Below are 21,931 nucleotides of genomic sequence, written 5' to 3'. Positions count from 1 at the left end.
GCAGAGGACCTGTGGCCCTTGGGGGTTTTCAAAACTGAAAGGAGGTCTCTGGGGGTAGAATACAGACAGAGAGAGGTAGTGTTAAAGAGAAAACTGCAGGCACAAAATGGTGTCACTTGTGTTAAGGGCAATGATACCAAACCTAGATTTAATACTTGATATAATTGCAGTTTCAACCTTTCTCAAAAATGTAATCTTAATCAACCAGTCTGGAATTTTCTGATCAAGCACCATTAAGGTAATATGTCACTTGAACCCTCTCCATCCTCCATAGAAATAAAAGGCAACCTGCATAATAAAACCCTTCACTACTTCCTCTCCCCACCTCCAAAAGAATGTGTCCTGGTTGTTGTTTTTTTAGTGAGAGAGGGACAGACAAACATAGGAAGGGAGAGAGATGAGAAGCATCAACTCACAGTTGCAGCACTGTAAGGCCACTGGCCGCTGCCATGGCCATGTGGGTTCTCATTGGATTTGGGCAGATGGTAAAGGAACTGTAGAGCCATAAAATGGTGGGCCATTCTGTTTATTAAAGTCTCATGACGGTGGACAGTCAAGGAAGACCGCTTTCCTCTCACTCAGGGCTCCCAAAGCCCTGACTCATTCTCCAACTCTCCTGAATTCACAGGGCCCCACCAGCCTTAGCACCCCCAGCCAAACAGGCCAGATGGAAATCAGGGCTCTCATGTCCCTCAGCACTCCCTCTCTCTCTCTCTCTGCTGTCCCAGCAAAACAGGCTGGGGGAAAATAAATCCCTTTTCCAGCCAATAATAGCGAACAACCACCCCTCCCAAGGGGGAAGGCAATCAGCAGTTTGCAGTCTGCCACCCTGAGGGCAAGGACCCACAGCCTTCCATAGACTATACACACATGACGCTGCTCCAGTACAACGCAAAATACAAGTGAGCAAACCTAACTCACTTGTTTCACACTTGAAACACATCGGTTTGCCCAACAGACACCTTAGCTGTTCAATGATTGCTTTCTCATACATGCCTTGGCCCCAGGCTCCATTTGAGCCAGTGACCCCTTGCTCAAGCCAGTGACCTTGGGCTCAAGCCAACTACCTTTGGGCTCAAGCCAGCAACCATGTGGTCTTATCTATGATCCCACGCTCAAGCAGGCAACCCTGCACCCAAGCTAGCAAGCCAGCCCTCAAGCTGGATGAGCCTGTGTTCAAGCTGGCAACCTTGGGGTTTTGAACCTGGGTCCTCAGTGTCCCAGGCTGACATGGCATCCACTGTACCACCGCCTGGTCAGGCAATAGAAATTCTTTTCAAGCTGAAGGCCAAGACTTAAATCTGCTTAACAACCTTCCCTTTTTTTTTTTTTTTTTTTTTTTTTTTTGTATTTTTCTGAAGCTGGAAACGGGGAGAGACAGTCAGACAGACTCCCGCATGCGCCCGACCGGGATCCACCCGGCACGCCCACCAGGGGCGAAGCTCTGCCCACCAGGGGGCGATGCTCTGCCCCTCCGGGACGTCGCTCTGCCGAGACCAGAGCCACTCTAGCGCCTGGGGCAGAGGCCAAGGAGCCATCCCCAGCGCCCGGGCCATCTTTGCTCCAATGGAGCCTTGGCTGCGGGAGGGGAAGAGAGAGACTGAGAGGAAGGAGGGGAGGGGGGTGGAGAAGCAAATGGACGCTTCTCCTACGTGCCCTGGCCGGGAATCGAACCCTGGTCCCCCGCACGACAGGCCGACGCTCTACCGCTGAGCCAACCCACCAGGGCCAACAACCTTCCCTTTTTTAACTGTGCTTTCCCTGGTAACCTCCTGTAACTGACTCCTCCTGCCCCCAACATCTTTTCTCTTTAAACCGAAGGTGGCATTTAAGGTGATGGCTACAGCCATTTTCGTGTTACTCAGTTTTTGTGGGTTTCTCCAAAGTTTACCAGTATACATGTTATTAAACTTCTGTTTGTTTTTATCCAACTAATTTGTCTTTTCTTACAGGGATGTCTCAGTCAAGAACCCAGAAGGGTGAAGGGAAAATTACTTTCTCTCCCCTACAGAGCGATAGGCTATACCATATAGCTTAGGTATGTAGTAGACCAGGGGTCCCCAAACTTTTTACACAGGGGGCCAGTTCACTGTCCTTCAGACCGTTGGAGGGCCGGACTATAAAAAAAACTATGAACAAATCCCTGTGCACAATGCACATATCTTATTTTAAAGTAAAAAAACAAAACGGAACAAATACAATATTTAAAATAAAGAACAAGTAAATTTAAATCAACAAACTGACCCGTATTTCAATGGGAACTATGCTTCTCTCACTGACCACCAATGAAAGAAAGAGGTGCCCCTTCCAGAAGTGCAGTGGGGCCGGATAAATGGCCTCAGGGGGCCGCATGTGGCCTGCAGGCCATAGTTTGGGGACCCCTGTAGTAGACTATACCAGGGGTCCCCAAACTTTTTACACAAGGGGCCAGTTCACTGTCCCTCAGACCGTTGGAGGGCCAGACTATAAAAAAAACTATGAACAAATCCCTGTGCACACTGCACATATCTTATTTTAAAGTAAAAAAACAAAACAGGAACAAATACAATATTTAAAATAAAGAACAAGTAAATTTAAATCAACAAACTGACCAGTATTTCAATGGGAACTATGCCCTTCTCACTGACCACCAATGAAAGAGGTGCCCCTTCTGGAAGTACAGCGGGGCCGGATAAATGGCCTCAGGAGGCCGCAGTTTGGGGACCCCTGGGCTATACCCTCTAGGTTTGTGTAAGTGTACTCTTACGATGTTCACACAAGGAAATCACCTAACAATGTTTTTCTCAGAATGTATCCCCATCATTAAGCAGGGCTTGGTTGTACTAGTGTTGGTTTTATTTCATGTTTATTGCTCCAGAGAGAGCCCATGCTGGGAGAAAAAGAGGGTGGGAAAAGGCTTGGGAATGCTTAAGGGAGAGGAGAGGGAGAGGGAGTCCTTTCTGAGTCCTTTGTCTTAAAGGGTTTAGGGCAGGTGTCAGGGGAGTATATGAACAGAATATGCATTATCTTTCCAGGTGTGTCCTGTCAGGGTCATGGTCTCCACTGATTGGTCGGCGCGAGGTATCATTAGTCATCGCAGCTGGTCCAGATGTCAGCCATGGCATCACCACATCTGGCCTTGCTGCTTTTCTGGGCCTGGAGCTGAAACACAACTGAGGCCGACTTGTTATTTCTAGGGCATAATGCTGAAGGGAGTGGTCATGCAAGGGAGTCATGAGGCTATTCTCAGGCCCTCTCTTCCTCCTCTAAGGCAGTCTACTGCATGACTAGGGGACATGCCAGGGGAGGGTATGAACCACATGACCAGCCATATGCTAGGGGAGGAAAGATCACCCAGGGAGATGAGGTCACATCCCAGTTTTGCCCGTTGCTAGGCACCTGAGGCTTTCAACCCTGGTGACCTTCATTACCTGGCCTTTTCTTCCTATTCTGCTCATGCCTAACTGCCTACTCCCGTAGGAGCTGGAGATACAAGGATAGACAAAATTCAGTCTCTGCCTTCAAGGAACTTACTTTTTTTTTTTTTTTAAACTTACATTCTAATGTGTACTGGAGCACAGTGGCTCAAGGTTGTTAAAAAAAAAAAAGTTCAATCGAGTAAATTTGAAGATCGAATTGGCTTTTATTAAACAATTCATTGGGCAGCATCCCTTGCATGTAGCAACTAGAAGCATGCCCCTAGGGGGCCCTATGAAATGGAGCTGTTAACAAAAGAAAAAGTTATTTTTAGATCAAGATTTCTAGGGGGAAGGGAATGGCAAGGGTTTTATCATGCAGATTGCCTCTTCTTTCTTTTGGTGGAGGTGAACAGAATGGAGAGAGGTCCCACAGGACAGATTTTCCTTATTGGTGCTTGATTAGAAAATTGCAAACTAATATTGCATTTCTAGGAGAGGTTGAAACTGCAATTAAATTAGGTATTAAATATAGGTTTGACATCATGGCTTTTTTTTTTTTTTAAGATTTATTGTAGAGAAAGAAAGAGAAAAGGGAGGAGGAGCAGGAAGCACCCACTCCCATATGTGCCTTAATGAGGCAAGCCCAGGGTTTTGAACTGGCGACCTCAGCTCTCCAGGTTGACACTTTATCCACTATACCACCACAGGTCAGGCCTTGATAACATGCCTTTTACATTGAGTGATGCTATTTGGGGCCCGTGGTTTTCTCTTTAACAAAGTAAAAAGAATTTGAAAGTCACTACCCACCCAGTCCCATCAGTGCATAGAATAGATGCCAGAGGAACCAGCAGCATTCCCCCTTTCCATGCTTTTTTGCTCCTCACTGTTAAGCTCCTCATTGCCCTTGACCCCACATGGCAGGCCTTCCACCTAGCGTACTCAGATATTGCTTTACCTAAATCACAGTTAAAAGATTGGATCCCCTCTGCAAGTAATAGCAACAGCTTTTCTTTAAATTCCTAATAGTATCCCCTATTATTATCTACTACAGCCTCTGGGTGTATGGTTAACAGATCCAGTTTCTATCCTCTTGCATGGTAAAAGTAGCAAAGTTCTGCAAACTCCGGTAGTTTTGATTTTCATGCAGGCACTAAAAAGTCACATAGTCTCCAGGTTGCCAGATTTCTGGGAGGGTCCTATAGCTCATCTTAGGGTGGAGGGCAGGACGGGTAGGGTTAGAATGGTCCCTAAAATTACGTGATCAATGCCTGGTTCTCCACATCCTCTTTCAGCTATTTTCAGTCCCAGGGGCTAACCAACCAGACATAGCCTCAAACTTTCTTGAGGCAGCCTCCGTGGAGGAGGGCACACACAGGGCACCCAGAAGACGAACGTGGGGACAGGAGTGGCATTATACGCGTATGCAGGCGGTGGGATTGACAGTGGGGCCTGTCCTAATGTGCGCGTTATTGATTCCACCCGTGAGCCCACTCTGAGGGGCGGAGGGGCGGGGTTCCATTCAGTCTCCGGGGGGCGGGCTTAGCATCAGCTGCGTGAGGTGATTGGCTCAGCGTATGGGAGGGGGCCTACTTCCGCTGTGCACCGGAAGTGGCTCTTCGCCCCTGCCAGTGAGCCATGGAGTCGGTGGCACAGTAACGTCTGAAGTGTGGACTGCGGGGGTGGCGGCCATGGAGGCCGTGCTAAACGAGCTGGTGTCTGTGGACGACCTGCTGGTGAGGCCTGGCCCCGAGGGAAAGATAGGGAAGATTCGGGCGGGCGGGTCCTGAGGAGAATCGGGTAGAGGCCAAACCCTTTTACCATCATCAGCTTGTCTAAGGAACCCGAACTACTGCTCCCGGCAGCCTTTGCATTGTCTGGCTTCTGCTCAGAGGTTCCACTTTGCATGAGAGGCTAATGGGAGTTGTAGTTTCCTGAGCCATCAACCTCAGACTCAAGGCCTTGAGTCTGGCTTGGAAAGACTGATGGGTTGTGAGTGCATGCAACAGTTAGGAGATCAGAGTCCTAATTTGTTTTTTTGAGTGCTCCTTCAGTGGCAGGGTACTATAGCGACCATCATAAAGTTTCATATATTGTTCATTGTATCCAGCACGGTTATATAAGTGCATTGCAGTCGATTTCTCAGTCTTTGAGTTATAAGGAGTAGGCAGTGTTCATATAACCTTTTTGCAGATAAGAGAGTCCAGACCCGGCAAGGGGGGGCGCGCGGGATAGGGGAAGCAGACTGACGAGGTGCTGCGTGGGCCGTTGAGCAGTTCAGAGTGTTGTTGATCAACATGTTTACTGTCCAGCCACTCGGGGTCAGCTGCTCTGAGAGCGGTGCCTGGATCCACCACCAGGTGGCATCTCCACTCGGTACCACTGGGGAACGGAGCGGAGTGGTGGACTGTCCCAAGGAGACAGCCTGCCGACAAGAAACAAAGCCTAAGTCCCAGAGATGGAGTTAGAGCCTGTGCAACCGTGAGGGAAATGTGGCAGAGACTGGGAAAGATGGATTGTAACTGGAAAATGGACACCTGGGACCTGATAGAGAATAGTTTGCCCCCTTCGTTTCTAAATGACTCCTCTCCTTTCCTATGGCAGAAGTTTGAAAAGAAATTTCAGTCTGAGAAGGCAGCAGGCTCGGTGTCCAAGAGCACGCAGTTTGAGTATGCCTGGTGCTTGGTGCGAAGCAAGTACAACGATGACATCCGTAAAGGCATTGCACTGCTGGAGGGTGAGGTGCTAGGCTACCCGACTCTCCCCTTCCCAACTGCAGTCACTGTCTGCCCTTCTCTACTGCCATTGGTTACTCCCTCCATCTCAAGTGGTGGGATCATTTTGAACATGGGATTCTACAGTACAGTCAGTCACATCACAGCTATTTTACAGTAAACTTACTGCAACAAAGGACTATATATACATTAGCCTGGCTTCTCCTACTGTTCTTTGGGCTAATTGCCACTTCATCATTGTTTTGCCAAATAGGCCATGTCAATTTCCACAGGACTTGGGTGATCTAGTAGTCTAACCATAAAGAAAGTGACTTGTCTGAAATCCCACAGCTATTAATGGCTGAATTGGGACTAAAGATTCCTGTCTTGCGTGTCCCAGTCCTGTGCTCTTTGGCCACCAGCCTGTTGCTTATTCAGCAGCTGTTGTTGAAAACCTTTTGTGTGGGTGGTATGGAAGAAGTACAGAAGACAGTTCTCCAAACCTGTGAGCACATGATGCTTTTTTCATTGAAATCCTATTTCCCTTTGTTTTCAGATGGGTCACCATCTGTCAGAGGCCACAATGTTTACTTTTAAATTTCTCTGAACTCCCTTTCTCTTGTTCAAGTAATTGTGTATAAGCAAACAATCAGCGTACTAGCAAAGAATGCCTATTGTAAAACTTTGAAAATCAGACTCTTTCTTAATGCAAATAATCTCACCCTACATTTGTCTAATTTTCCAGTTCAGATTTTGCAGGTTTCCTCTACAGCAGGCTACAGCTGAAGAAGTGGTCTCTAAGGGTTGCCAGTTTAGTTGAGACAGTACAGACACTTGGGAAGATTTGTAAACATCAACAAAACTACTTAGCATCAAGTTCTAGTGCACAGAGTATAACTGAACACATAGCCTTTGGGAAGTCACTGAAATAAGAGTTTGCTGGGGTTATTCAGGAAAGGTTAATTGAAGGTGAGTTTTTAGCTGACTTTTTAAAGGGGGGTGGGGAGTACAAACTTTATTTTTAACACTTATTTGGGCAACTAGCAACTGTAGTTGAAACACAACAGATGTCAAAACTGAGTCAAGATGCTTCTTGGCTTTTCCAGTGCCTTGATTTCCTTTACGTTCACTTGGATAAACCAGGGTTGACAGTTGTACTGGTACCGGAGTGTTTGGGCGGTGGATTCAGAGCTCTGACTACAAAGCCAAGTGTGTCTGGAGCTGAAACTAAGGCTCAGGACGGTGACTTTCTCCCAGTATTCTGTAGGGATTCAGAGAGTGTAAAGGTCTCTGGGGCACCAGTGCTAGGAAAGAGAGGCGGTTTTCACCCTTTCCTCCTCCTCTCCAGAGCTACTGCCCAAAGGAAGCAAAGAGGAACAGCGGGATTATGTCTTCTACCTGGCTGTGGGGAACTACCGGCTCAAGGTAAGGCAGAGAGCTTCCTCCCCACTCCATCCTGCTTGGATGGGCCCCAGCACCCTCTCCTTTCTCTCCCCCAGAATAGAGTGAAGAGGGCGGTAGGCAGAGGGTGGTATCCGGTACAGAGGTGCAGGTGATAGCAGGTTAGGATGCTGAGGAAAGGTGAGAGAGGATCAGGGTGCCAAGGGTGTGGGGAAAGGTGACGTCAGGATTGGGGTGCAGCCCTGGGCCGTTATCTCCCCTCGCTTATCACCCCCACACAGTTGGGGTTGTTTGTGGACTCTACTCCATTGGGTGGGGCCGGAGTGAGGGGGAGGGGGTGGAAGTAGAGGGAGGAGCCCCCAGGGCAAGCGAAGGGAAGGTCCCTCTGATGGACAGGAGGAGTGCTGGATACTGAGGGGTGTGTGTCTTTTCTCTGAGTGTAGGAATATGAAAAGGCCTTAAAATATGTGCGAGGGCTGTTGCAGACAGAGCCCCAGAACAACCAGGCCAGGGAACTGGAACGGCTCATTGACAAGGCCATGAAGAAAGGTGAACGCCTTCCCCTCTGTCTTCCTCCACTCCCCACTCCCTGTCTCCTTGGCCCCTATGGTTCCCAGGTTCCTCTCAACTATTGGTTTAGACTTCTCCCCGCCCCCTATCCCCGCTCCATTCCTGGGCCCTCTGGTCTCTCTTTAAATAAACCCTCTCCCAGTTGTTCTTCCTCAAACCTCCAGAAGCCTTCTTTGTCCAATGCTTGGAGTCCCTCAGCCCGTGACTCTGGGTGGAGAGGCACGTCTGTTGAGGAGCAGCAGGCATGAGGAAGATAGTAGCCAGGATCCTGGCAGGCTGGGCTCGACTCCTGAGAATCTATCTCCCTTTTCTTCTCCCCAGATGGACTGGTGGGCATGGCTATTGTTGGAGGCATGGCCCTGGGTGTGGCAGGACTGGCTGGACTGATTGGACTTGCTGTATCCAAGTCCAAATCCTGAGCAAGACTGCAGCTCTGCCTTTGCCCAGGATACGTGCGAGCCCATGGAGGACACTCAGAGGGGCCCATCCATCCTTCATGTTCCTTTCTTCTGCACCCCCTTTCTTCTGCACCCCATCACTGTCCTCTGGCCTCAACCTCCTCTTCCCTAAGACCAGTCCTCTAGCCCCAGATCATGTGCTTAAGGATGAGTGTAAATAAATTTGGGCTTTGGCTTGGGAACCTCTGTGTCAGTGTTGTGAAAGGAGCAGGTTCCCGTGGGCCCAGAAGTGGGGATAATGCATGGCCCCTTCGTGCTCTGTGTTCTGTTATCTCCGCACTGGTGTGGGGTTCTCCTTCGTCTGCAGAGCTTCCCAGATCCCACCCCTTCCTCTCCCCCAAAGCCGTATGGCTTTTGCTCACCTCTAGGATCCAGGGAGTAAGCAGCGACTGGAGGTAGGAAAGGCAGAGCTGAAGGGAAAGGCTGGAATTTATGTCCCTGTCTCCTCTGACCCACTCAGCTGCCTCTCAGCATGTGGAGTTTTCCACACCACGGGGCCCCCCCACTCAGTTTCCTCCAAAACCTCCGCCCTTCCCCTCCCTTTGTCTTCCTGCATCCTCCTCTTCCTCCTACCCTAGCCTTTTTAGGAGAGGGTGCGCTGCCGCTGGTAGGGGAAGGAAACGGACATTAGCATAGAGTTGGCAGGAGCCTTGGAAGAGGTTAGGAACCCAGGACACCCCAGTTGTAGCCTCCGAAGTGGGAGGTGGGGACCCAGTCCCCACCTAGCCTGCTTTGTCCCACACCCACCTTGTGCCAGGCTCAGCTTGGGCCTGTCTTGCTTCACTGCATACCTCTCATTCCGTAGCCAAGCCAGCCCAGCTGGGGGATTGGGGAGGAGGCCCCTGAGGGGAGCACAGAGGAGCTTGACACTGGAAGGAGGATAATAGAGGTTTATGCGGCAGCTCATTGATGCACTGTGATTGCCTGGGCACAGGATCAGCCTCTTGGAGGCTAAGCCCCAGCCACACTTGCCCGAGCAGAACCAGGGCTGTCCTGCCGTGGCTCTGGAGCGGAAAACGAGACCGTCTCCACCAGGACAGGTGCTCAGTTTTGACTTGGGGTGGGAACCCAGAGACCTCTAATCCATCATAATTTCTAGAACTGTGACAGTTCTGATAACAATGAGCTGCTTAGATTAGCTATTTGATCACCCGGGCCTGATATTTATCCCCCTCTGGGACACTTGGCATCAAGGTCAGGCTTGTTGCTGAGGGTCAAAGATCGCCCCACCAAAGGGGGAAATTCAAGTTCAGGAAGTTGAGGTTTGGAGAAAGCAACCCCTAATGGCCTCACCCTGGGTCTGCGGCACTGAGATCCAGGACAGTTACCAAATATCGAGTAATTCACACATATGGGGAGCTTTGGTTTGTGGTCACAATTCTTACTACAACGTATGAGGAGTAGTAGTTTTAGTTTACGGATGCAGAAATGAACTCACAGGACTCAAACTTCATGGCTGTGTCACTTCGGTAAATGATGGGGTCTGGTCTGAATCTAGGGTGGCTGACCTCTGGAGCTGTGGGTTGCCCCCACAGACCCCGTGTCCTTCCTGAAAGACTCAATGCCCCAACCCCTAGGTCTGAGTTTTCTAAATTGTTCTCACCAACATCAAGACATAGTGACTCTGCTCCCTTGTTCTTTCCCAGTTAAAGGCTACAGTGGCCCTTTCGTGGTCATTCTGTCTCTGTCTTTTCTTGTCCACCTTATTCCATTCTCTGGCCCCTGATGAAAGCTGAGTCAGAAACATGCTTCCCCTTGGCTCCCAGTGCCTCCCATGGGGGCCCCTCCTTGGCTGCATCCGTTAGTCACTCCCTGGTAAGTCCCCCCCACACACCCACCCTTGTGGGGCGGGGAGCCCAGGGCAGCCTGCAGGCAGTGGACTTTTGGCCCGTTTTGTTTATTCCCTACATCTCGTCAACATCTGCCGCGGGCTCTTGGCTCATTCCTCTGACCTGCAGGGAAGCAGAAACCCAGAAAGAGGGAAGGAAGGCAGAAACCAGGAGACAGACCTGAGGCTGAGGCCGCAGTTGGTCTTCTGCCCTTCCCCTCTCTCACTTTTTTCACCCTGCCTTAACGCCCCGCCTTAGCCAAAGCCCCTCAAGGTTCCCTGGGGCTCAGCCCCTCTCCCGCTGGGGCCCCAGGTTCCCCTCAGGGCCTGCGTCCCACCATGTCAGTGGCTGTGGAGACCTTTGGCTTCTTCGTGGCAGCTGTGGGGCTGCTGATGCTGGGGGTGACCCTGCCACACAGCTACTGGCGAGTGTCCACTGTGCACGGGAACGTCATCACCACCAGCACCATCTTCGAGAACCTCTGGCACAGCTGCGCAACGGACTCCATGGGAGTCTACAACTGCTGGGAGTTCCCGTCCATGCTGGCCCTCTCCGGTACCGGGCGGAGGGTGAAGGGAGCAGAGGGAGGCGGGAGGTTGGAGAGAGCTCCAGGGAGTTCGGGCGCTGCCTGTGGTCTGGTTTTGGGCACCATACAGAAGGAGGCCTCATCAAGCTCGGATACTTGGGCTCATGCAGCAGGGAGTGCTGGGGTAGCCCCCTGTCTGGAACTGCAGCGGTGACCTGGTCGCACGTGGCCCCCTGCCTCCATGTGACAATGGTTACAAGCGAAGGCACCAGGGTTAGACTGCCGGGTCCAGTGTCTGCTGTGCCCTCGCTCTGTGCCTTGGGCAGGTGGTAAAAGGAGCTTTGTGTGATCCATCTGTAAACTTAAGGTCATAGTAGCACCAATTCACAGATTAGTCATGGGGACTATGAAATAAAAGGTGCAAAATATTAACATGAGTTTAGCATCTAAATGCACTCAAACAATGTTTGCATTTTAGTATTGGGTTGGGAGTACTGGAGTTTGTGTGGTGAAAAGGAGGCTCCATCTTGGATTCTTGCGAGTTGAGAAGATCTCAGTAGCCTCATCAGGCTTCCACTGGGACACCACTGCCGTGGCGAATTCTAAAGGACTGTTTTAGAGTCTTGAGTGTCTGATGTAAGCAGGTGAGGGGATGTGCATGTGTGTTCAGGGTTCTGGGGCAGTGTATTTTTTCCATTTTTGGCAAGCTGGTTTTTTAGCCCAGAAAGGTTCTCCCTGGTGGCTCTAGCATCGTCCCCCTTCCTACTCACCCTGTGAGTAGCCTGCCATTATTCTCGAGGGGAGTCTCCCTTCAGTCAGTCCCTTGCCAGAGACCAGGAGGGGCTGCCCAGGGATCCTCTGTGGTGCTGCTCCCACACCCTCACTGGGTCCTCCTGGAGCCGCCTTGCTCTCCTAGGTCCCCTTCTGCAGGTGCTGGAGGTAGGGAAGGAACAGAGGCCAACACTGAGTTTAGAGCAGGTTCCAGGAAAAAGAGGTCTGAACAGATAGGGGTCCAGGTGGGTCTCTTGGTCCCCACTATTCCCAGCATTTCCTGAGGCATTTGCAGAGGCTTTGTGCTTTCATCCCTCTCTCTAGGACTTATAAGGCAAGAGCTCCCCCCCAAAAAAAAAAATCCCCTATACAAGCTAAGTACAAATTGGGCCAGAAAGCCAGAATGCTGGGTGGCCAGAAGGGGCATTGGCGGCAGCCAGCTCAGCAGCCCTGGCCATCCCCGCCTCCCTCACCCAACCACACTGTGAGGAAGGCCTTTGCTGCGAGCCTGCCCACTTGGAACTGCTGCTCCTGGCCTGAGAGGGGGCCATGAGTGAGCAAGAAGGATCAGGGGGCTAGAGCGGGCTTGAGGGAAGGGCAGGGTGCAGCTGCCCGGTGTTGAGGGGCATCTTGGTTCCAGGGGTGCTGGGTACTTCACATACACCATTTAAGGCTGTTGACAACACCTCTGCTGGTGGGGGCATTAGTAACCTTGGAAGTCCAGCGCTGGCTGACTTCCAAGGCCTGTTCTGGTCCTGAGAGGGGTCCTGACTGTCATTTAGTCACCTCCCAGCTGTGCACCCCCAACCTCCAGCCATTCAGCCTAGGTTCTCACAGGCCCTTCAGTAGCCTGCCCTTTGTTTCCCGGAGCTGGTCTGCCCCAGGTGGGGACAGGTAGATGGACAGGTAGATGGACGGGTGGGGATAGGATATGGGGAAGGGGAAGAGGGCGGGCGCTCAAGGAGGAATGGCTGGGAGTGAGAAAGTGCTCCCAGAGAACTTTGTCCCTCCTGCCTACCCCCAGCTTCAAGCCACTAAACATCCTCTTGGCAGGGACCCAGCCTTTCCCCTTCAGCACCAGTGGCACTGCCGCACCTGAGAAAGGGGTGCAAGGTCCTTGGGTGCTTGGCAACTATCAAAGAGAAGGGGGAAGGGGGAGCAGGAAGGGAGCCAGCCGTTTCATTCAGCTCTGAGAAAGGGGAAATCGAGGCACTGAAAGCACATGTGCAAACTGACTTGGATTGGTCCTGGGCCCATGTATCCCACCTCCCAGATCAGAAACTGCCCTAGACCCCTGGTCGGCAAACGAGCTCGTGCGCCACATGCAGCTCTTTGGCCCCTTGAGTGTGGCTCTTCCACAAAATACCACGTGCGGGTGTACCTCGATAAGGAATGTACCTAGCTGTATAGTTTAAGTTTAAAAAATTTGGCTCTCAAAAGAAATTTCAATCGTTGTACTGTTATTTGGCTCTGTTGACTAGTGAGTTTGCCGACCACTGCTTAGACCCCGTGACCTTAGGCCACCACTGCCCCCTGCCAGTTACTCCAGGAAGAAGCTCAGGCCAGGATGTGTGGCACAGTGCTAGGCGCTAGGTGGGACCTGAAGCGAGGCAGGTGTGGGGAAGGGACTGGGTGCCCAGGTGTGGTTTCTACAGTACACAGCAGAGCATGGTGGTGATCTGACAGAGTGGTGGTTCTCAACTAGGCGATTTTGCCTCCCAGGGTCATATGACTACACATTTTGATTGTTCTTCTTGGGGAGATTACTAGTGACATCTAGTGGTGGAGGCCAAGGATGCTGCTAAACATCCTACAGTGCACAGGGTGCCCCCCCCCCCCAACAAAAAGCATTATCCCACCAAAGTGTTAGTAGTGCTGAGGAGAAGCTCTATAAAGGAGGTATAAGCGCAATGCAACGGCTCAGGTGTATGGCAGGAGAGGCCGAGACTTCTTGGGACTGAGTAGGATGGATGGGCCCAAAGGGAAAGAAGATACTTGGGGGGGGGGGGTGGCATTTGAGGGCTTCTAGGGACTAAGGCCTGAGCAGGGACTATAAGGGGCTAGCTGTCATCGAGGGGAAAGGAGATGGAGGGGTAAGGAGCTGGCTTGAGGACTCACGGCTGTAACCATCTTTCCAGGGTACATCCAGGCCTGCCGGGCCCTCATGATCACTGCCATCCTTCTGGGCTTTCTGGGCCTCTTACTGGGCGTGGTGGGTCTGCGCTGCACCAACATTGGGGGAATGGTGCTCTCCAGGAAAACCAAGCTGGCAGCCACTGCAGGGGCTCTACACATACTGGCTGGTAATTGAGGGAAGGTGATGGGTGGGCCCTCAACAACAGACCTGGAGTTCTCTGTCTTCTCCAGCTCCCACTCCTGGTGTTTGTCTCACCTTCCCCTTTGCATTGACCTGCCCTCCCAAGCTAAGCTCTTCCCTCTCTCCCTGCTCACCACAGCTTCATCCATACTCACCAAATCCCTTGGCTGCAAATCACTCCATTAGCAATGTTTCTTGAGCCCCCACAGGAGCAGGTATGAGCGAGGTGTGGAAGGGATTCCAAAAATGAGAGTGAGGGTCTGCCCTCCCGAGTGTACAGCCTGGCTGGGAAGATCAGAGTCAGGGTGTTTGTACACACACACACTGTGCACAGAAACAATATTGTATGACTGGCCATTCCTTATCAGTTTGTAAAACATACCTACACACATCACCTCATTAGCCTGTGAGGTAGGGAGGGTGTCATCCTGTTCTCAGATGTAGAAATAAGCTCTGAAAGGTCAGGCGAATTACTGGAGGACAAGCCCCGGTGCCTGGCAAGGCTGGTCCTGTAGTCCAGGGACCTCACTGGCTTCAGGCCTTCACTGAGTGACAAAGGTGTGGAAGGCCAAAGGACAGGGGTGTCAGGACATACAGGGCTGGTAGAAGACTGCTTAGGGCAGCTGGGCTCTTGAGGGTGGATGGGGCACAGTCCAAGTGAGGAAGCTGATCAAGGTGCTAGAGGGCAGGGATGAACAAGGCAGCCCAGGGCTACAGAGGGGACAGGACTGGCCGAGGAGAGGAGTACGAGAGACTAGACAAGGAAGGTGGGCGGGGTTGGGTCCTGGGTGCTGGCTAGATGGAGAAGTTTACAGACCCTAGGAAACAGAAGGGTCATGAGCTGAAGAAGGAGAAAAAAGGGATGGGAAGAAATTTGCTCTTGAATTTGATGCCCTACATCCTACTCTATGAGCTGCTCCTGCCTACGCCCCCCCCCCCAGTTCCCCAGGGACCTAGGACCCCAGTGCAGTTCTCTCCCTGACCCAGGTTGCTGCGGGATGGTGGCCATCACCTGGTACGCCTCCAACATCACCCGTGACTTCTTTGACCCCTTGTATCCCGGAACCAAGTGAGTGTGGGTGCCCCGCCCTCCGGGGCAGTGGTGGAGCTTGGCCCTGTTCCTGAGCAAGCACTGTTCCGGCGGGTTTTGTTTCCAGGTATGAGCTGGGCCCTGCGCTCTACCTGGGTTGGAGCGCCTCTCTGCTGGCCATTCTGGGTGGTGTCTGCCTCTGCTCCAACTGCTGCTGTGCTCCCGAAGAGGATGCCACAGCCAGGTAGGGTGGGTGAGCTGTACAGGGTGGGGGGCAGCGAGGGCTGCGCCTCCTTCTGACCCAGACTCCTTCCTCGCCAGCACCAGGCTCCCCTACAAGGCCTCCAGAGTGCGGTCCGCTGGTCTCCCTGCGCGTCTGCCCCCTTCAGCCTCGGATGAAGGCGACAGCAGCTTCGGCAAATATGGGAAAAACGCTTATGTATAGGAGGCCTGGCCTGTGGACCCTACTTCCTTCCCACTGCCCCCAGCACAGAGGGCTCCCTCGAACCATGGACAACAGACACGTGGGTCTGCTTGCTGTTACCACCTCAGGGGCAAGACAGGCCATCAGGGGCAAGCTAGGCCACGGGCTCTCCCTTGGACCTGGAAGCCACACCCAGCTCAGGCCCTGCCTCTTCGGTCGGAGCTCCGCCTGGTCACGCTTCCCTCCTCTGGCCAAGAATCCGCTTCCTGAGGACTCCTGAGACTAGATCCGACCCCTCTTTATCTTCTCAGTCTGGGGTCTGGACAGTTAGGCGGGCCGGGGCATGTACCTGAGTGTTTGCATTCTTTATAAATACATGCATAATAAATTTTTATTTTGAACTGTTCAGGGGCTGAGGGTGTCATGAAGCAGCTAGCCAAGCAAGAGGTGGCTGGGGCAGCACCCAGTCATCTCAGTTGTCGGACACCAGACTGTCACCTGTCCCCCTCTCCATCACCTTTGGACTGTCTTATCCAGCAAAACAGGCAGGGTTGCAGGTGATTTTAAGAGTGTGGCACTCATAATTACTGATAGTCATCAAGGAGCAGATTAGGAAGATCCAGCTCTAGGAAACTGGCCAGCCTGAGGTAACAAGTCCCTCATTTTACTCCTGCCCTTTCTTCACAGCTGTACAAGGATACAGATGGTCTAGAGCAGTTTCTTGACCTGGGCCTGGGAGTGGGTATCAGAAATTGACCAGCCCTTTGAAATTGTGTCAGATCAAGGGTCTGGTGTAGGTACGATTTTCTTATTCAGTAGCTTCCAGAAAAGGCTCTGAAGGTGTGTTCACAAAGGCTTGTGCATCAGTGGCATGTGTATTGCTTCAGGTGTCCAGCTCAGACACAGCACTGGGCCATGGGCAGGCTTGGCAAAGGGTACTGAGCAGACCTGGTATCCACTTAAGACTGGAAGATTAGGCTATAAGAAAGAAGCCTGGCATCGAGTGGAAGGAGGTAATAGGACCTTATCCTGTTACCTTCCCCTGCAGCACTGACTGCAGTGACCAGTCACTTGCCCGTGGCCTGGGTTCTGACCTCAGCCCCTTCCCCTTGCACTTTCATCCCATCTGCTCACCTGCACTCTCCTGGGAATGTAACAATACACTCACATCTGCATTTTAACCGGCCCCCTCTCTGGAGCTACAGAAGTACCTGCACCCCATTTTCACAGTCTGGGCAAATCCGTTACTTTCCTCACAGCCACAGTTCCTGTCATTATCACCGTCACCGCCAACCTCTCAGTCACACAGATCGGCAACCTCCATCATCTCTGGCTTCTCCCTCCTCTTCCCTCCTCCACCCCTTTCCTCAGCTGCCAGATCCTGGGAGTTCTCCTTCCCGGGTTTTCACACCCACCTACTGCTCCACGGCCACTGCCTGGGGCTGGCTCAGGCCCTCATCCTCCGTTGCCCAGCCCTGTCACTGGGTTGCCCTACTTGAGCTTCTTGTCTATATTCCTTTCCTGAAGCACCATTTATTGTCCTGCCCTGGCAGCTCTCCAGTGGGTCAGGTATTTAGTTAAGACCTTGACACACCGCCTAGCCCTTGCCCATCTTTCTATCCCCACTTCTTATTTCTCTGTACACCCACGCTCTCCCAGCAAGTGGGACTGTTGCACTGGCCCAGGACACACATTCGCATCAGGGCCTCCCACTGGGCTCCACCCAGAAATGCTGGTGCATTTTGAGCTATTCCCCTATATAAAAGCTTCAGTGGCCACGAAGTGCAAAAAATCTCTATATGCTACCCCCTTCATACCCTGCTTTTGGACAGTTTGGGATGTCCCATGGCCAAATCAGTCCCTGCCTAAGTCCAAAGCCCCTGTGGAAGGGACTGCACAGTGCACAGGCACTGGGAAGTGTGTTGCATGGGAGCCCTTAGCTAACAATCTACTTTGGCAAGTGCCTGGCCACCTGACTTGCTTTGTTAAAAAGCCAACAGTAGGTTTCTCTCTTTGGATGAGATACACATCTTAAAAAGAGTCTTACAATTTTGAAAGGCCATGAAAACACCACAGGGATGTCTGTGGCCTTCACCATAGTGAAGGACAGAAGCCAACATTGATGCTGCCACTCAGGTACCTCCCACCCAAATTCTCTCTGCCCCACCCACAGCTTCTGCCTCCTTTCTCAGGCTCCATCCTGCCTTTTCTCATCATCTCCCCCTTTCAGGGAAACTGGCCAGGTCTCAACATTTGAACATTTAAATATGTGCCTTATTATGATCACCAGATTAAGTGTTGATTTCTTTGTTAATCAGTCATGGTCAAATGGCTCTAAAAGGCTATTGACATATCCTTTTCTAGAAGTTAGAGCACTAAGACATGACCCCTACCCTCAAAAAACTCACAAGCTAGGCCCTGGTCGGTTGGCTCAGTGGTAGAGCGTCGGCCTGGCGTGCAGAAGTCCCGGGTTCGATTCCCGGCCAGGGCACACAGGAGAGGCGCCCATCTGCTTCTCCACCCCTCTCCCTCTCCTTCCTCTCTGTCTCTCTTCCCCTCCCGCAGCCGAGGCTCCATTGGAGCAAAGATGGCCCGGGTGCTGGGGATGGCTCCTAGCCCCTGGTGGGCGTGCTGGGTGGATCCCGGTCAGGCGCATACAGGAGTCTGTCTGACTGTCTCTCCCCGTTTCCAGCTTCAGAGAAATAAAAAAATAAAAAAAAAACTCACAAGCTAGGCCTGACCAGTGGTGGCGCAGTGGATAGAGCGTTGACCTGGGACACTGAGGACCCAGGTTTGAAACCTGAGGTGACCAGCTTGAGCGCAGGCTCACCAGTTCGAGCATGGGATCATCAACATGATTCAATGGTCACTGGCTTGAGCGTAAGGTACCTCCAACCCTTGGCTTGAGCCCAAGGTCACTGGCTTGAGCAAGGGGTCACTGGCTCAGCTGGAGCCCCTCCCCCCAGGTCAAAGTGTTTGAGAAGCAAACAATGAACAACTAAAAGTGACTCAACAGCCTGACCAGGCGGTGGCGCAGTGGATAGAGCATCAGACTGGGATGCGGAAGGACCCAGGTTCGAGACCCCGGGGTTTGCCAGCTTGAGCGTGGGCTCATCTGGCTTGAGCAAAAAGCTCATTAGCATGGACCCAAGGCCACTGGCTTGAGCGGGGGGGGGGGGGGGGGGCCCTGGAGGAGCTGGGGGGGGGTAGGGGGGTGGTTACTCAGTCTGCTGAAGGCCCGTGGTCATGGCACATGTGAGAAAGCAATCAATGAACAACTACGGTGTCTCAATGAAAAACTGATGATTGATGCTTCTCATCTCTCTCCGTTCCTGTCTGTCTGTCCCTATCTATCCCTCTGACTCTCTCTGTCCCTGTAAAAAAAAAAAAAAAAAAAAAAAAGGTGACTCAACTGTGAGTTGATGCTTCTCATTTCTCTCCCTTCTTATCTCTCTCTTGCTAGGAAAGAAAAGATCACAAGCCAGGAGTAAAAAAATGTACCAATAAATAGCTAATTACCATAAAATGTGCAAGATGCTAAGGCTATTCCAACGAATCCTCTGGTTTTTGAGGGAACTGGCTAAAAAAACACAACAAACTGCTTAGGTCTTGGGCAATGAGGTCAACTGCTGTCATTTACTAAGTACTTTCCAGATGCCAGACACTAGGCCAGGTGCACTGCCTCATTTAATCCCCACAATAGCTAGGAGGTGGCTGTACAGACTCAGAGAGGTAAAGTGATCTATCCAAGCTACACAATTAGCAGTGGGGACCAAGATTTGTCCAAGACTGAAGACACATTTGGCCTGCTTCCTAGAATTCCTGGCTCTCTAAACAAATGCACGTCAATTCTGTGCTCACTGAGGTCTTTAGCTGTGAGCCCCTCCAAGTCTCTAGCCTTCCAGATCCTCGCATTAACCTATTCTGCTCCTGTGTACCCCGGAAGGGCCTGTGGTGCCCCACCACACAACGCTGGCTCTAACCTCTAGAAACTTTTGGCATAGTGTAGATCTCCCAAAGGCCTGGGTGTCTCCCAAGGCGGGACCAAGTTTCCACTACTACACAGAAAACTGGCGAAATTTTTCAAGGCTTCTCTTGAGGAGCTATGGTTTTAAATGGAGGTCTGGAGATCCTTCCTAGAGAATGTCAGTAGAGACAATCAGCGTCAGAGCAAGGGGAGGGCCCTAGGGTCCACTCTGTCCCATCAGGTCAGGTGGGGAAGGCTGAGGGTGTCACTGAGTAGACAAACTGATACCGAGCAAATCTGTGTGGTTCTTTTTATAATAACAAAATATGAAAGAAAGTCTGTGAATTTAGGAAGTAAGCTAGTGACTGCTGACTTGGTAGAAATCTGACAAGAATTCCAGTGCAGGTGGATCACAGTGAAGTACAGGTGCTGTTTTTCTGCAAGGAAATTGTCTTTTCTTCTATTTTTTTTTTAAACTTTTCCATTGATTTGAGAGAGAGACAGAAGTATCAACTCATTGTTTCACTTAGTTCCATTTAGGTGTGTACTCATTGATTGCTTCTTGTATGTGCCCTGACTAGGGTTGAAGCCACGATCTCTGGTGCTCCAGGTTGATGCTTTATTCACTGAGCCACCTGGCCAGGGCCTTCTAGTTTCTTTCCTGAGTATACTTCTTGGTGGAGAGGGCAGAAGGAAGGCTGGAACCTAGTTTCCCTTCCTAAGAAAGACAGTAAATCTAGGCCAGGAATTAGCAGGCAGCAAGCTGGATTCCTGATGTCCCAGTTACTACTATATAACAAGCCATCCCAAGACTCAATGGCATAAACCTTTTATTATACACACAGATTCTGTGGGTCAGGAATTCAGACAGGGCACAGCAGAGATGGCTTGTGTCTGCTCCATTGTGTTGAGGACACAGCTCTAAGACTCAAATGTCTGAGGCTGACTTGGCGCCTTGGGAATGAAATCATGGGGAAGCACCTTCACTCCTATGACGGAAGCCGAGGCTGGACTGGCTTGAAGGCTTGGTCTACTGGACCTGTCACCAGCAGCAGCTGCAGGTGGCCTCTCCATGTAGCACAAGCTTTCTCAGAGAACAGTGGTCTCAGGACAGTTGGATTTCCTAAACGGTGGCTGAGGGCTCCAAAAGGAAGTGTCCTCGGAACAAGGCAGAAGCTGCACTGCCTTTAACCACCTAGCCTCGATTATCACAAGGTTTCACTTCTGCCACTCTGCTGGTTCAAGAAGTTATAAGCCTACCCAGATGCCAGAGGAAGGGGAAAAAGACTCCACCTTCAATGGAAGAACAGTAAAAAATTTACAGCATCTTTTAAAGCCACCACACTTAGGACTGTCTGTAAACCCTGTTCTCACCACCATTCAACACAAAGCAGGCACCAACACCACTTACCCAACTGCACGTCTCTAGAGAAAGAGCAAGCAGATCCTCAGGAAGACACCAGGTACATCTGGGCCAGCCCCAAGAAAGTCCCTCAAAATGGGGAGAAGAGTCTAAGAAGGTGCCTAACACTGACTTTGCTGGATATCATTAGTGTCTTATTGAGGTCATATTTTTAATACTTCCTAAACACCTGGTGGCTAGGCTCCAACAGGGCACTGGGCGACTAGGACTGCAACTCCAAGGAGTTGAGGTGCTTACAGCTCACAACCCACTTAGAAGAGGTGTGGGTGTAAGCTCTAGTACCACACAAGAGTTATAGCATTCAGGGCCACCAAGAACAGGAGCCTCTATACCATGAATTCCTCCCTGCCTCTACGAAACTTCTGGGTGTTCTCTGCTAATATTTTCACATACCACAGCCTCTGAAAACAAGAGCTTCCCCAGGACAACTGTTCCCTCATACTGACTATTCCTGGGACCTTGCTGTATTCAAGACACTCAGAGAGGCCTGACCAGGCAGTGGCATAATGGATAGAGCATTGGTCTGGGACACTGAGGACCCAGGTTTGAAACCCCTACATTGCTGGCTTGAGCACAGGCTCATCCAGCTTGAGTGTGGGCTCACCAGCTTGAGTGTGGGGTCGCCAGCTTGAGCATGGGATCATAGACATGACCCATGGTCGCTGGCTTGAGCCCATGATTGCTTCCTTGAGCAAGGGGTCACTGGCTCAGCTGGAGCCCTCCAGTCAAGGCACGTGTGAGAAGAAATCAATGAATGACTAAGGTGCCACAACTATAATTTGATGCTTCTCATCTTTCTCCTTTCCTGCCTGTCTGTCCCTCTCTCTCTCTAAAAAAAGGAAGAAAGAAAAAGAAAAAACAAAAGACAGAGGAACTAGAGAAACAAAAAGCCAAAACAAATGAACTAAATCAATAACAAAACAAGTGACAAAAGAAGCAGTCAAGAAATGCAAAGACATGGTAGTAGTAGGAGAATAGGACAAAATCCTTCACGGTCAGAAACGTAGAGGGAGAGACAGTGGGAAGGGTGCCCGACAGGAGAAAAAGACAGAAGTGAGTAGGAGAAACAGATGCCTCAGAACACCATCTTGACCAAAAGGCAGGCG

General features: G+C 51.2%; 2 protein-coding genes and 1 non-coding gene across 3 annotated transcripts; 2 read left to right on the top strand and 1 right to left on the bottom strand.

The window, feature by feature from the left end:
• Nucleotides 1–1,653: 1,653 nt before the first annotated feature.
• TRNAD-GUC (transfer RNA aspartic acid (anticodon GUC)) lies at nucleotides 1,654–1,729 on the bottom strand. The gene has a single exon. It is a non-coding gene; the product is annotated as a tRNA-Asp (tRNA).
• A 3,267-nt stretch (nucleotides 1,730–4,996) lies between these two features.
• On the top strand, nucleotides 4,997–8,720 carry FIS1 (fission, mitochondrial 1). The gene is made up of 5 exons (XM_066382321.1): nucleotides 4,997–5,131; nucleotides 6,000–6,132; nucleotides 7,458–7,534; nucleotides 7,954–8,059; nucleotides 8,402–8,720. Exons 1-5 carry the CDS (start codon nucleotides 5,087–5,089, stop codon nucleotides 8,497–8,499), a joined length of 459 nt encoding a protein of 152 aa, XP_066238418.1. The 5' UTR covers nucleotides 4,997–5,086; the 3' UTR covers nucleotides 8,500–8,720.
• A 1,675-nt stretch (nucleotides 8,721–10,395) lies between these two features.
• Nucleotides 10,396–15,841, top strand: CLDN15 (claudin 15). Its single transcript, XM_066382320.1, has 5 exons — nucleotides 10,396–10,922; nucleotides 13,803–13,967; nucleotides 14,969–15,050; nucleotides 15,139–15,255; nucleotides 15,333–15,841. Exons 1-5 carry the CDS (start codon nucleotides 10,706–10,708, stop codon nucleotides 15,454–15,456), a joined length of 705 nt encoding a protein of 234 aa, XP_066238417.1. The 5' UTR covers nucleotides 10,396–10,705; the 3' UTR covers nucleotides 15,457–15,841.
• The last annotated feature ends 6,090 nt before the right edge of the window (nucleotides 15,842–21,931 follow it).

Source organism: Saccopteryx leptura, chromosome 4, assembly GCF_036850995.1.
Source record: "Saccopteryx leptura isolate mSacLep1 chromosome 4, mSacLep1_pri_phased_curated, whole genome shotgun sequence".
Taxonomy (NCBI): domain Eukaryota; kingdom Metazoa; phylum Chordata; class Mammalia; order Chiroptera; family Emballonuridae; genus Saccopteryx; species Saccopteryx leptura.
This window is presented reverse-complemented; position numbering and strand designations above follow the sequence as displayed.

What these genes read in the sequence shown, in the direction of transcription:
- FIS1 (XM_066382321.1), top strand. Translation starts at nt 5,087, where the DNA reads ATGGAGGCCGTGCTAAACGAGCTGGTGTCTGTGGACGACCTGCTG. An exon ending in AGGCATTGCACTGCTGGAGG is followed by an intron (nt 6,133 to 7,457) that starts GTGAGGTGCTAG and finishes CCTCCTCTCCAG; the next exon opens with AGCTACTGCCCAAAGGAAGC. An exon ending in TGGGGAACTACCGGCTCAAG is followed by an intron (nt 7,535 to 7,953) that starts GTAAGGCAGAGA and finishes CTCTGAGTGTAG; the next exon opens with GAATATGAAAAGGCCTTAAA.
- CLDN15 (XM_066382320.1), top strand. Translation starts at nt 10,706, where the DNA reads ATGTCAGTGGCTGTGGAGACCTTTGGCTTCTTCGTGGCAGCTGTGGGG. An exon ending in GTCCATGCTGGCCCTCTCCG is followed by an intron (nt 10,923 to 13,802) that starts GTACCGGGCGGA and finishes CCATCTTTCCAG; the next exon opens with GGTACATCCAGGCCTGCCGG. An exon ending in CCCTTGTATCCCGGAACCAA is followed by an intron (nt 15,051 to 15,138) that starts GTGAGTGTGGGT and finishes TTTTGTTTCCAG; the next exon opens with GTATGAGCTGGGCCCTGCGC.